Source organism: Haliotis rufescens, unplaced genomic scaffold (assembly GCF_023055435.1).
Source record: "Haliotis rufescens isolate VD_foot unplaced genomic scaffold, xgHalRufe1.0.p SCAF_1, whole genome shotgun sequence".
Classification (NCBI taxonomy): domain Eukaryota; kingdom Metazoa; phylum Mollusca; class Gastropoda; order Lepetellida; family Haliotidae; genus Haliotis; species Haliotis rufescens.
The window spans coordinates 5,754,635-5,767,086 of record NW_025963779.1 but is presented as its reverse complement, the minus strand read 5'-3'; the positions used below and the strand labels follow the sequence as shown (position 1 = coordinate 5,767,086).

The 12,452-nt window shown below is 40.2% G+C and overlaps 1 protein-coding gene across 1 annotated transcript; it reads left to right on the top strand.

Moving 5' to 3' along the window:
- The first annotated feature begins 2,697 nt into the window (after positions 1 to 2,697).
- On the top strand, positions 2,698 to 10,336 carry LOC124150072 (ankyrin repeat domain-containing protein 50-like). Its single transcript, XM_048383048.1, has 3 exons — positions 2,698 to 2,707; positions 4,861 to 4,940; positions 5,040 to 10,336. The coding sequence occupies exons 1-3, from the start codon at positions 2,698 to 2,700 to the stop codon at positions 6,540 to 6,542; spliced, it is 1,593 nt and encodes a 530-aa protein (XP_048239005.1). The 3' UTR covers positions 6,543 to 10,336.
- Positions 10,337 to 12,452: the final 2,116 nt, after the last annotated feature.

Sequence of the window (12,452 nt, the reverse complement as noted above, 5' to 3'; positions counted from 1 at the left end):
TCTCATTTTGCATATACCATTCAAACACAATGGTTTTTGTCAGAGAGTTAAAAGCTATGGCAAAGCAAAGTGGCCTACGTGGATATTCTCGAATGAGAAAAGCTGAATTGATTACCTTACTCGGTTTGGAATACAACAAACCCCAGACTGTTAGAGAACTCAAAGCTCGAGCGAGAAACAGTGGGCTGAGAGGTTATTCTCGAATGAGAAGAGCTGAATTGATCGCTTTACTAGATAATAATCAACCTAATGATGATGATGATGATATTCAACAACAACAACAAGAATTAATATTTGTACCCACATCCGCCGGCGTTGGTAAAGAGGTTGGAAGATGGATATTAATTCCATGGATGTTAACGATATTAAGCCCATCATATCGAGTAAAATTAACGAGGAATTAGATGATTTACATAGTATAAAATACCAGCTGACGATTAAAATGACATTGAGTAAAAGTAACACAGACCATAGCACCGAATATACCGAACCATATTTCCAAGCAATCAAGAAGTTATAACCGAATCCGATACTATAAACTCATCATTAGATACATCAATTCAGAGGATACAGGAAACTTTAGAACGTTGGACTAATAGAGGTTCGGGTTGGTGTGTGGATAAAATAGATAGTTTATATTTAGATATAGCGAATTATATGCCTTTCAAAGGTGGATCTTATATAGATTTACCCCCGTATTATAAGAAGAAAAAAGCCATAATTAACGTAAAAAATAAATGCGATGACTGTTTAAGAATGATGATAAAATCTGCATTTTTCCCCGTAGACAAAAATCCGGATAGACCTTCTAGCTATCCCCAAAATGATGGACTCAACTTCGATGGTATAGACGAACCTACACCAATATCGCAAATTGATAAGGTGGAAAAGCAAAATAATTTAGCTATAAATGTTTTCGGACATTCTAAAGGAATTGTTGTACACAGGATAAGCTCCGCTTCGGAACATATTCCCAGAATCAATTCATTTCTGATCGAAAAAGATGGAAAATATCATTATACATGGATAAAGAGTTTAAACAGGCTACTATACGATCAAACAAAACATGCTAGAAAGAAATATTTCTGTGAAAGATGCCTACATGGGTACAGCAGACAAGAGCTATTAGAAGCCCATAAAGAAGACTGTAGAGGTGTTGGACAGAATGCTATCAGGATCGGGAAAAAATATATTAAAATTTGAACATTATTGTAATCAATGCCAGTACTGTACGTAATTTATGCCGACTTCGAAGCGCTTATCAAACCCATAGAAAATACCAACCATAATAATCAAGATACATGTAGTAGTTTTACGTACAAAACTCAAGAACATATTCCTTGTGGGTTTGGATATATAGTTGTAAGGTATGATGGGAAAACAAACACTCCCGTGATTTACAGAGGACCCGATGCAGCGGGAAAGTTCCTAGAATATCTACAAAATGAAGAGAGAATAATCAGGGAAAAATTATCGTGTAAGAAACTCATGCGTATGACGAGGGATGATTTGGAGGGCCCATAAGAAGTCAACGAGTTGTCATGTTTGTAATAAACCCCTGGATGGGGATTCCGTAAGAGATCATTGTCACGTCACGGGTAATTATCGGGGAGCCGCACATAACGAGTGTAAACTAAAAATGAATTCTCAAACAATACCCATCCCCGTTTTGTTTCACAACCTTAGGGGATACGATTCACATCTCATTATGCAAGCTATCACAAAGACCGACGACCGTTTAACATGCATTCCTAACAATATGGAAAAATACATATCGTTCTCGTTGACTAAACCTATACATTATAGGGACAAGGATGGGAAATCTAGAATAAAGCAAAGTAATGGGCTTAGATTCATAGACTCCGTACAGTTTCTGTTATCTTCCCTGGACAATTTAGCTAATGGGAACAATCCCGATGACTTTGCGATAACAAATAAATATACCGATAAGATAACTCGTCATTTGTTGCTGAGAAAAGGTGTATATCCTTACGAATATATGGATGATTGGTCTAGATTCGAAGAAACTGAATTACCACCCCTCGAATCATTCTATAGTAACTTAACAGAATCTAAAATAACAGATGCCGATTATGAACACGCTCTGACGGTGTGGGATAAATTAGGTTGTAAGAATTTAGGCGATTATCACGATCTGTACTTAAAAACCGATGTACTGTTACTCGCTGATATATTCGAGATATTTAGAAAGACATGTTTAAAACAATACGGCTTGGACCCGGCATGGTACTATTCCAGTCCCGGACTATCGTGGGATGCATTGTTGAAGAAGACCGGCGTAGAACTAAAATTACTCACAGATTACGATATGTACTTGTTTATTGAGAAAGGATTAAGAGGTGGTATATCGATGGCAGCGAAAAGGTATTCTAAGGCTAATAATAAATTAGTGGAAGGATACGATCCGAGTAAACCCGACACGCACATATTATATCTCGACGCTAACAATTTGTACGGATGGGCTATGAGTCAACCTTTACCCGCGGGTGGTTTCGAATGGGTCGATGATATCAATGTTATTAATATCCATAATAATGATGAGAATAAAGGGTACATACTAGAAGTTGACTTGGAATATCCAAATTCCTTACATAAAGACCATAACAGATATCCGCTAGCTCCCGAAAGATTAATGGTTAATAAAGACTGGATGTCGGAATATCAACACTCCTTGAGATGGGTATTAGTAGGTTAGCTAACGTAGAAAAACTTGTACCAAATTTGATGGATAAGACAAAATATATAGTTCACTACAGAAATCTCCAGTTGTATCTATCCTTAGGTATGAAACTTTAGAAAATACACAGAGTTCTAAAGTTCGATCAAAGCCCTTGGATGGAGCCCTATATAAGGTTGAACACAGATTTAAGAAAGATAGCTACCAGCGATTTCGAAAAGAACCTGTATAAGCTCATGAATAACTCAGTATTTGGTAAAACTATGGAGAATCTAAGGAAGCGTGTTGATGTTAAATTAGTCAGATCTAATGAGGAAGAAAGACTCAGGAAACTTATAGCCAGTCCGGCTTTTAACAGAAGCAAGATCTTCGATAACGACTTAGCCGCGTTGCATATGCAGAAGAGTAATATAAAATTCAACAGACCGGTGTACGTCGGTCTGAGTATTCTCGACTTGTCAAAACACTTAATGTATGACTTGTATTACAACGAACTTAAGAAGCAATACGGCGATAGATGCGAGGTGCTATATACCGACACAGATTCTTTGTTGATGGAAATACAAACCGAGTATGTGTATAAAGATATGGCAGAAAAAATAGATATGTACGACACGAGCGATTACCCTAAAGAATATCCACTGCACAGCGTAGTAAATAAAAAGTAGTTAGGTAAGATGTAGGATGAATGTGCTGGGACCCTTATAGCGGAGTATGTAGGATTAAGACCTAAGATGTATTCTATAAAGAAGTCCGATAATGGAGAGATAAGAAAAGCTAAGGGCGTTAAGAAGTATGTTGTAAAAAAGCATATCAAGCACGAACAGTATAAAGAATCATTATTCAACGGTAGAACGTTCAAACACGAGATGAACTCTTTAAGAAGTTACAATCATAGGATATATGGATTAAGAATGAACAAGACATCATTATCCCCCTTAGATACAAAGAGATGGATTGATAATGATGGTGTAACTACCTATGCTTATGGTTATGGTGGTAATACCGTACCGCCGTGAACTATGAACAACTCTTCTCGTACAAATGCCCTACCCGGTCCATCTTGAAGATAATAAAGAATAGGCTCTCCTTCTTTCGTAACCAATCGACTAATGTTATATATCTTAAGAGACCATATGGGATCGGTTGCGCGACGTAGGCCTCCTTCGAGTTCACTGGGCTGGTATAAATATCTTACCCTTACTCTATCCGGAAGTTTTCGTTCTTTGCCTCTCCTCGGTGCTGAAGATTCGGAAGTCACGGATTTCATTTTAATAGCATCTGATGGTTTCTTCCCTATTAATCTCGTTACTTCATTATTCAGCGCTGATACAACGGCTGATAATCGTGTCACCCATTCGGTTGATCTCAATCGCTCGGATTTCATTTCGATCCCATACTGATAGCCAAACAAACGTTCCGCTAATGTCCTGTTAAATCTTTCGACGATAGCTTGACTGCGGTGGGCCTCTCTTTCACCACGGACGATTTCGACATTGTGCTTTGTTAACAGTTTAGTTACCAATCCCATAAACTCACGACCAGGATCTACTTGAAATAGCTTAGGCCATTTTAGTTGGTCCGCATTTATATACGCGACTCAGTGCATTAGCTATTTCTGTTGATTCTTTCGAGGTTAATGGCTCAGCCTCTTTGTATCGACTAGCCACATCCACTACTGTTAAAGCGTATTTATACGTTTTGCGTTTTACCTTATCGTGGGGAAGAAACAAGAGGTCAGCCTTATGAACTTCATTCGTCGTAAAAATATCAAACTTCTTCCTCGGAATATAACGCGGTGCCGGTAAATATATTTGCCACATCGTTTGTTTCTTTAACCAATCCTTGGCCACATCTTTAGATACCTTAGCCGCGGTGGCTAATTTTTTTATTGCTCCTACACCTTTCCAATATCCTCGTGGGCTATAGTAAATTTTATCCATTATTAATTAATATTGATGTTTCGTTTAATACAACTTATGACTATCGTTGAATCGCAAAGTCATTTACGCATAAAAAATTCCCTGTGTAGTAGCAGTATAGGTATATGAATCCTGCTCCAGTGGAAGTGAGCCAGAACCATCATTACCTATACTACTTGGCCGCATGTCACCGTGCTGCATGTAGTAAGGGACACCATGATGTTGTGACTCTCCTGTTAGACAAAGGTGTAGATATCAGCGTGGTAGAAGATAATGTCCGCACTGCTCTCCATGCTGCATGTGGTACTGGACACCATGATGTTGTGACTCTCCTGTAAGACAAAGGTGCAGATATCACGGTGGTATATGATAATAGCCGCACTTCTCTCCGTGCTGCTTTTAGTAAGAGACACCATGATGTTGTGACTCTCCTGTTAGACAAAGGTGCAGATATCAACGTGGTAGATGATAATAGCCGCACTTTTCTCCGTGCTGCTTTTAGTAAGAGACACCATGATGTTGTGACTCTCCTGTTAGACAAAGGTGCAGATATCACGGTGGTAGATGATAATGTCCGCACTGCTCTCCATACTGCATGTAGTAAGGGACACCATGATGTTGTGACTCTCCTGTTAGACAAATGTGCAGATATCAACATGGTAGATGGTAATGGCTGCACTGCTCTCCATGCTGCATGTGGTACTGAACACCATGATGTCGTGACTCTCCTGTTAGACAAAGGTGTAGATATCAGCGTGGTAGAAGATAATGGTGGCACTGCTCTCCATTATGCATGTAGTAAGGGACACCATGATGTTGCGACTCTCCTGTTAGACAAATGTGCAGATATCAACATGGTAGATGGTCATGGCAGCAATGCTCTCCATGCTGTATGTAGTATGGGACACCATGATGTTGTGACTCTCCTGTTAGACAAAGGTGCAGATACCACCGTGGTAGATGATAATGGCCGTACTGCTCTTCATACTGCATGTGGTACTGGACACCATGATGTTGTGACTCTCCTGTTAGACAAAGGTGCAGATATCATGGTGGTAGATGATAATGGCCGCACTGCTCTCCTTACTGCATGTGGTACTGGACACCATGATGTTGTGACTCTCCTGTTAGACAAAGGTGCAGATACCACCGTGGTAGATGATAATGGCCGCACTGCTCTCCTTACTGCATGTGGTACTGGACACCATGATGTTGTGACTCTCCTGTTAGACAAAGGTGCAGATATCAACGTGGTAGATGATAATGGCCGCACAACTCTCCATTATGCATGTGTTAGTGGACACCACGATGTCATGACTCTCCTGTTAGACAAAGGTGCAGATATCAACATGGTAGATGATAATGGCCGCACTGCTCTCCTTACTGCATGTGTTACTGGACACCATGATGTTTTGACTCTCCTGTTAGACAAAGGTGCAGATATCAACGTGGTAGATGATAATGGCCGCACTGCTCTCCAGTATGCATGTAGTACTGGACACCATGATGTTGCGACTCTCCTGTTAGACAAAGGTGCAGATATCAACGTGGTAGATGGAAATGGCTGCACTGCTCTCCATTATGCATGTGTTAGATTACATCATGGCGTTGTGACTCTCCTGTTAGACAAAGGTGCAGATATCAATGTGGTAGTTGGTAAAGGCCGCACTGCTCGCCATTATACATGTGTAAGGGGACACCATGATGTTGTGACTCTTCTGTTAGACAAAGGTGCAGATATCAACGTGGTAGATGATAATGGCTGCACTGTTCTCCATTATGCATGTGTTAGATTACATCATGGCGTTGTGACTCTCCTGTTAGACAAATGTGCAGATATCAACATGGTAGATGGTAAAGGCCGCACTGCTCTCCATGCTGCAAGTTGTACTGGACACAATGGCGTTGTGACTCTCCTGTAAGACAAAGGTGCAGATACCAACGTGGTAGAGGGATAATGGCAACACTGATTCATACTGCATGAAGTAGTGGACACCATGACGTTCGGACTCTTTGGTACACTTCGCGAAGTAAGACCTGTTTTATTACAATACAGGTCTTGATTATCATCCGAACGTTTTGTGTGGGCGCCACCATTTTGACACAAGGAAAGCACCAAATTTGGGGAGATTCCGTTTTACAAATGTGAAAATGGTGCACTGAGAAAGATAAGAGAAAGTTATGTAATTAAATACTTTCAAACTATATTAAAGGGCTTCAAATAATTGAATTATTTGATTCAATTATTGTACAATTTCCTACCACTAAAATAACTTATTTCTGTATGTGTGGTACACCGGCCTGCCCCACAAAATGTTATGCGTCTTACTGTGACGTCACAATATGTTAGTTTGCACTGTGACATGATATGTGGTCTTCACACCTGTGGGTAAGAAACCCGTTTTAGATAACTGGTATCAAACCTATGTTTGAGATCGAATTCCACGCCCGTGATTGGCTACTCCATGGTGATGACCTACGGTCAGATTATGACGGACTACTTTTCTGATCATAAGTCATTGATAAGATACTCTCTTGTACTTACACAGGTCTGAGCACAATGCATTTGTAAAACAGTTTATGTCAAATATGTCTACATATGTCTATCTATATACAAATTTGTCTGAACTACTTGTCTGAAAGATTTCAGTGTCACCCTGATGCTGCATGACCCAGTTGCCATCATAGAACCAGACAGGTGGTCTTCTTTCACGACTGGATTGCCGTGGAACAAATGGCTTCACATGTGGATCAAGAGCCATGTTCTGTTCCTGATTTGTATTTACAACATTGACATCATTGGAAATAGCTGACGCAGTATTATCTGTCTTCGGAAGATGAAGTGACGGAAACATCACAGTTTCCATGACCACTCCCAACAGAGAAAACTTCCATGTCCTCACAATCACTGTTGTCCTCATTGAGGGATGATCGGATTCACTTATCTCACGTTGACTTAGTTGACTTTGCCTTGGTTCCTGCTCATGGGTAACTGGAAGAGACGTGTAAGGAAGCAGCATATTACTGTGCAAAGTTTTTGTGGGGCCTTGTCCATCTTCTCTTTTAACATAGGTGAATAGCCTGTACTATCATGTCTAGTAGCATTGTATGCATGGATGAGTGCTGGAACATAAATTGTCCAATTTTCCTTCTGGTTGTCCTCCAAAGTACCTAGCATTTTGAGGAGAGTCTGATTGAACCATTCTACCATACCATTGCTCATAGGATGATATGGTGAGGTGCAGTCTTCACTGTACCTGCAAGCTTGCACAAATCTCTAATGACTTTAGATTCAAAATCGTGTCCTTTGTCACTATGCACCGAGCTGGAAATCCATAATAAAGGGAAAAAATCCAACAATGCCTTTGCTGTTGTGTTAGCAGTCTGGTTTCTGGTAGGGATAGCCTGTGCAAACCTAGTAAAATGATCAGTGATAACTAGGATATTACCACAGCCCGTAGCTTCCTCTATCTAGTGAGAGATAATCTATACAAACCAACTCCATTGGTTAACAAGTGGTCACATTAACTAATGGAGCAGAAACTTGGTTTGGATATTTTTTTCTTCTGATGAATCTGCCACAACATACCTTTCTATCCACATCACTGGTTAAACCAGGCCAATAGAATCGTGATTGTGCTAAATCCAATGTTCTATCGCATCCTTGGTGTCCCATATCATCATTCAGTGCATCAAGAACAAGTTTTTGCCATTGTTTTGGTAAGACAAGCTGATCTCCTAAACTGGTTTGATACCACCTCTTCCTGTCGAGAACACCATCTCTCAAAACAAACTTGGACCATTGTCCCAAGAGTTAATGCACACAATCAGTCGCCTTTCTGAGGTTTTCTCTCATTCAAAACAAAACCTGCTACCCTAGCTGTATCAGGATCCATTCAGTACATGTGAATGGACATATTGTTAATGGACCCGTTAACAGAGTATATGTGGATGCTATTAGATATGGTTTGTTTGTGACGGTATTTCAGATACATTTTAGATTTGGCCTTCTTGTCCAGAGGTCTCAAAGTATAAGATATACCAGTGCCAAACATGAATGATATCTGCTCAGAAGTTACAGCCAACGGATGTTGCTATTTACACTTGAATCTGCGTACATTTGACACCGATATTGGATTTAACAAGGTTTATACGTTATAAGATGTGTTATGGCGGTGCCATTTAACACGGAGTATGTATGCTTTGTTCACAGGTATCTTCATAGACTGACTTTAATATTTTTATTTGAAGTTGATTGTTCTATCACTTAGCTCAAGATACATTTGTTTGTCATGAAACGTACACTCAGTACACATAATTATTGTTTAATACCACACTCTATTGTGATAACTGCTTATTTTGTAGAAACGGTAAATGTTCTATATTACTTTGTACTGTATATGTAAAACTTAAAGTCATAATTCTTGTTGTAAATGTTAATTGATGAAACACCCATATTGCACAATGTGTCTTACAAAAAAATGTACACCTGGCTATCTGCTTTCGTTTTGTTGAAAACATTTAAAACCTTGCAATTGACTGATCCATCTACTGGGTGAGGACAACAATGGTGGCTCCCGCACAGCGAACAGTTTACTGTTGAACGAAATCCGGATCTCTGATTCGACATAATATTTTGCCACCTTTCCGGGGTACAATACATGTGGTAAATCATTAGATCATGTTTACTGTGTGATATACGTTTGCCTTTGATGCGTTTGCTTTAAAAGAGTACCGATGTGTAGAGCTGACAAGTCCTGTAGCATCCACAAGAACCATGTGACTGGCGGCTCCAGGCCTCGCCTTTGTCCCCACTAGGTTTTACGGGCCACAGTTTCCACAGAGGAAGTTGTTATATGTGTATGTTTGAATGTGGAGTGTATACTTACATCTGTTGATCAGTATATTAGGTGCACTTCAACTTGACTTGAGGTACGGGGCTTTAAGTTGAGTGAATTGCTTGTTGTGTAATTGAATGTACAGCTTGTGATCTGATTGATTCAAGGGAGTGGCTTTTGTGTTTCAGGGAAAGTAGGGAGGTTTTCGGCAAAGCATTTTAAAACACGTGTGGTTGTGGTAGAAGGGCAGCGGTGTTTGTAATTTGGTGGTGAAACAGCCCTACTTGCCTCCTCCAGTTGTATCTATGCTGTTACTCTCTGTGTACAAATTGTGCCCATGTCCATGTTCAATAATACCATATTGCTTTGCCGACATTATTGCTAGGATGCCCTTTGTTATTGATTATGTAAGCCGGTGTTGTGGGAAATGAATTATTCTTAGTGTAGGATTAATATATTTTCTTAACTGCAGTGAGATTGTTGTGTAATCCATTTTAATTGTGCCAGTAGTTTTGAGGTATAACCCTTTGCTTCCCCATCACTGGTAACAAAGTGTCACACGGGGAGTGAAGACAGGTGTCCCTGGCGAGGTCCGTCAGCTGTTTGGGGGTTGGGCTTCGGGGGCTCAGCTGGGGCACCTAAATGAATAAGATGAGATTGAGGTATTTGCAACCTCCACTTTCGCACAAGGGGTCTGCTCTTAACTGACTCTCCAGGCTCTCCGTCTTCTGCGTTGGTTGGCTATGGCATAGTTGGTTGTTTGTTTATTGTTTAACGACGCACTCAGCAATATTCCAGCTATGTAAATAATCGAGTCTGGACCAGACAATGATTAATATCATGAGCATCGATCCACGCAATTGGGATCGACGACATGCATCAACCAAGTCAGCGAGCCTGACTTCCCGATCCCATTAGTCGCCTCTTACGACAAGGATAGTCACCTTTTACGGCAGGCATGGGTTGCTGAAGACCTATTCTACCCCGGATCTTCTCAGGTCGGCTATAGCATGGAATTGTTCAGGATCGATTACTGCTCTCTTAAAATGTATACAATGTAATTCCTATTTTTGCATTAGGTACACATACTTACCATCGTTTCTTGTTATATGCTCCTCGATATCAAGCATTACGAATGCGATATGTTGTTGTTGTTGTTGTTGTTGTTGTTGTTGTTGTTTTTACTCACTCCTTATTGTTTTGTCATACAGCTGTTTAGTTTGAGTCTTGGTGTTTTATACAACTGTCTCAGACATTCTTTGCTTTAGTACATTTTAAGATAATCCATGCTTTCCTATCAAGTTGTATATCTATGTTTAATTTTACTAAGGACACTTGTATGTTGACACTGCTTGTATCACGCATTAAATTGTATTTTGTCTTGACAGCTGTTCAGTTTTGATTGATGACCCAAAATGTGACTGCCCCGGGTGCAGAGAATGATCATTTGGTTTTGGAATAGTGCAGCACTGTGGTATACGCAACGTTCCTGTGGCATCTCCCCAGATGGTTATTGTACAGGACATGGAAAGTCAGCCATGGCAGGAGTACTCCTGAGCGGCGTCAGGCAACAAAAAATATTTGTTTAGGTACAAGTGTGGGTGACAGGTGCTTCCAGTAGGTCAGGGCATGTTTTCTCTTTTCGCGAACACCTGGTGTCATCACTGATTTTCAGTGATCCATTCACATAATTTTCACCGCTATTTTGCCTTTTACCCCCAATGGAATCTGTTTGGGCGGATAATCGAGTTTATTATCTGGCATGCCACTGTTTAACACAGATACTCCACTCAGACACAGCATACTGACTCCAAACTGACCAGTCCTTGTCTTGTGCCTTGAATGCTGAGTACCCGCTTGGGTAACAACAAGTACCACCTTTAACGTCTTTTCGGTATGACGTGGCCAGGGATCGAATTACCAACCTCCAAAATTTATGGAACTTGAATTTATCCCCCAAAACTTATGGTTGTCGTATCAGAGGGTTTGTATGTTGTACCAAAACGGATCACGGATCGTTGCTCATATTATCAATCACCGGTCAATTATTTACGACGTCATAAAGCTGGAATATTGCTGAGTAGTGCCTTAAACAAAATAAAACAGATTTCCGAATGGAAATATAAACTTGTTTTATGTTTTCCATACATATATCATGAAGAGAGTGAGAAGGTACAGTGACTCGTCCACAAAGATATTAGCATGTTACACGTGAAAGTTCCATTAAAATCTCTTCAAAGATAGGTACATTGCAGAACCAACCAAATGTACAACCAAATCCCCCTCTCTAAGATTAACCATAGTCTTTGGTTAGTTGGTTGGTGTGTTGTTTTACGCCACACTCAGCAATATTCCAGGTATATGACGGCGGTCTGTAACTAATCGAGTCTGGACCAGACAATCCAGTGACTGACATCATGAGCATCGATCCACGCAATTGGGATCGATGACATGCATCAACCAAGTCAGCGAGCCTGACCACCCGATCCCGTTTGTCGCCTCTTACAACAAGCATAGTAGCCTTTTATGATAGCCATACTCAATGGAGGACATTTTCTTATTCACAGAAAGTATTTGAGACAAGCGGAATTAATACCATGTGAATTCTCAATCACTCAAGGGGGCACGGGGGTGTCCTCACAAAACTTCCACATACTAAAACAACAATTATCATGGCCCAGTGCATGCAGTGCTGACTGCATATTACCTATTAGTGGAATGGAACAGCCCAAAATAAATAACAAGAAGAATGTATAAGATACGTATAAAACTTCACTTATTCATAGCACATTAAACAATTATAGGACATTAAAATGCAAGTTTACATTGTTTTGCTCAATAGTCATAGCACAATAAAATGTCACATAGAAAATAGCAAAAGCTCATTAAGTCCAATGAGGTACATGGCGGTCAACAGCAACCAAGAACTCCATAGGTGTCTACTGTCCTTGTCTGTCCTGGTGTCGGAGAAGAAGAAGCCTGTTGTCAGTCGTC

What these genes read in the sequence shown, in the direction of transcription:
- LOC124150072 (XM_048383048.1), top strand. An exon ending in GTGGTACTGGACACCATGAT is followed by an intron (nt 4,941 to 5,039) that starts GTTGTGACTCTC and finishes AGACACCATGAT; the next exon opens with GTTGTGACTCTCCTGTTAGA.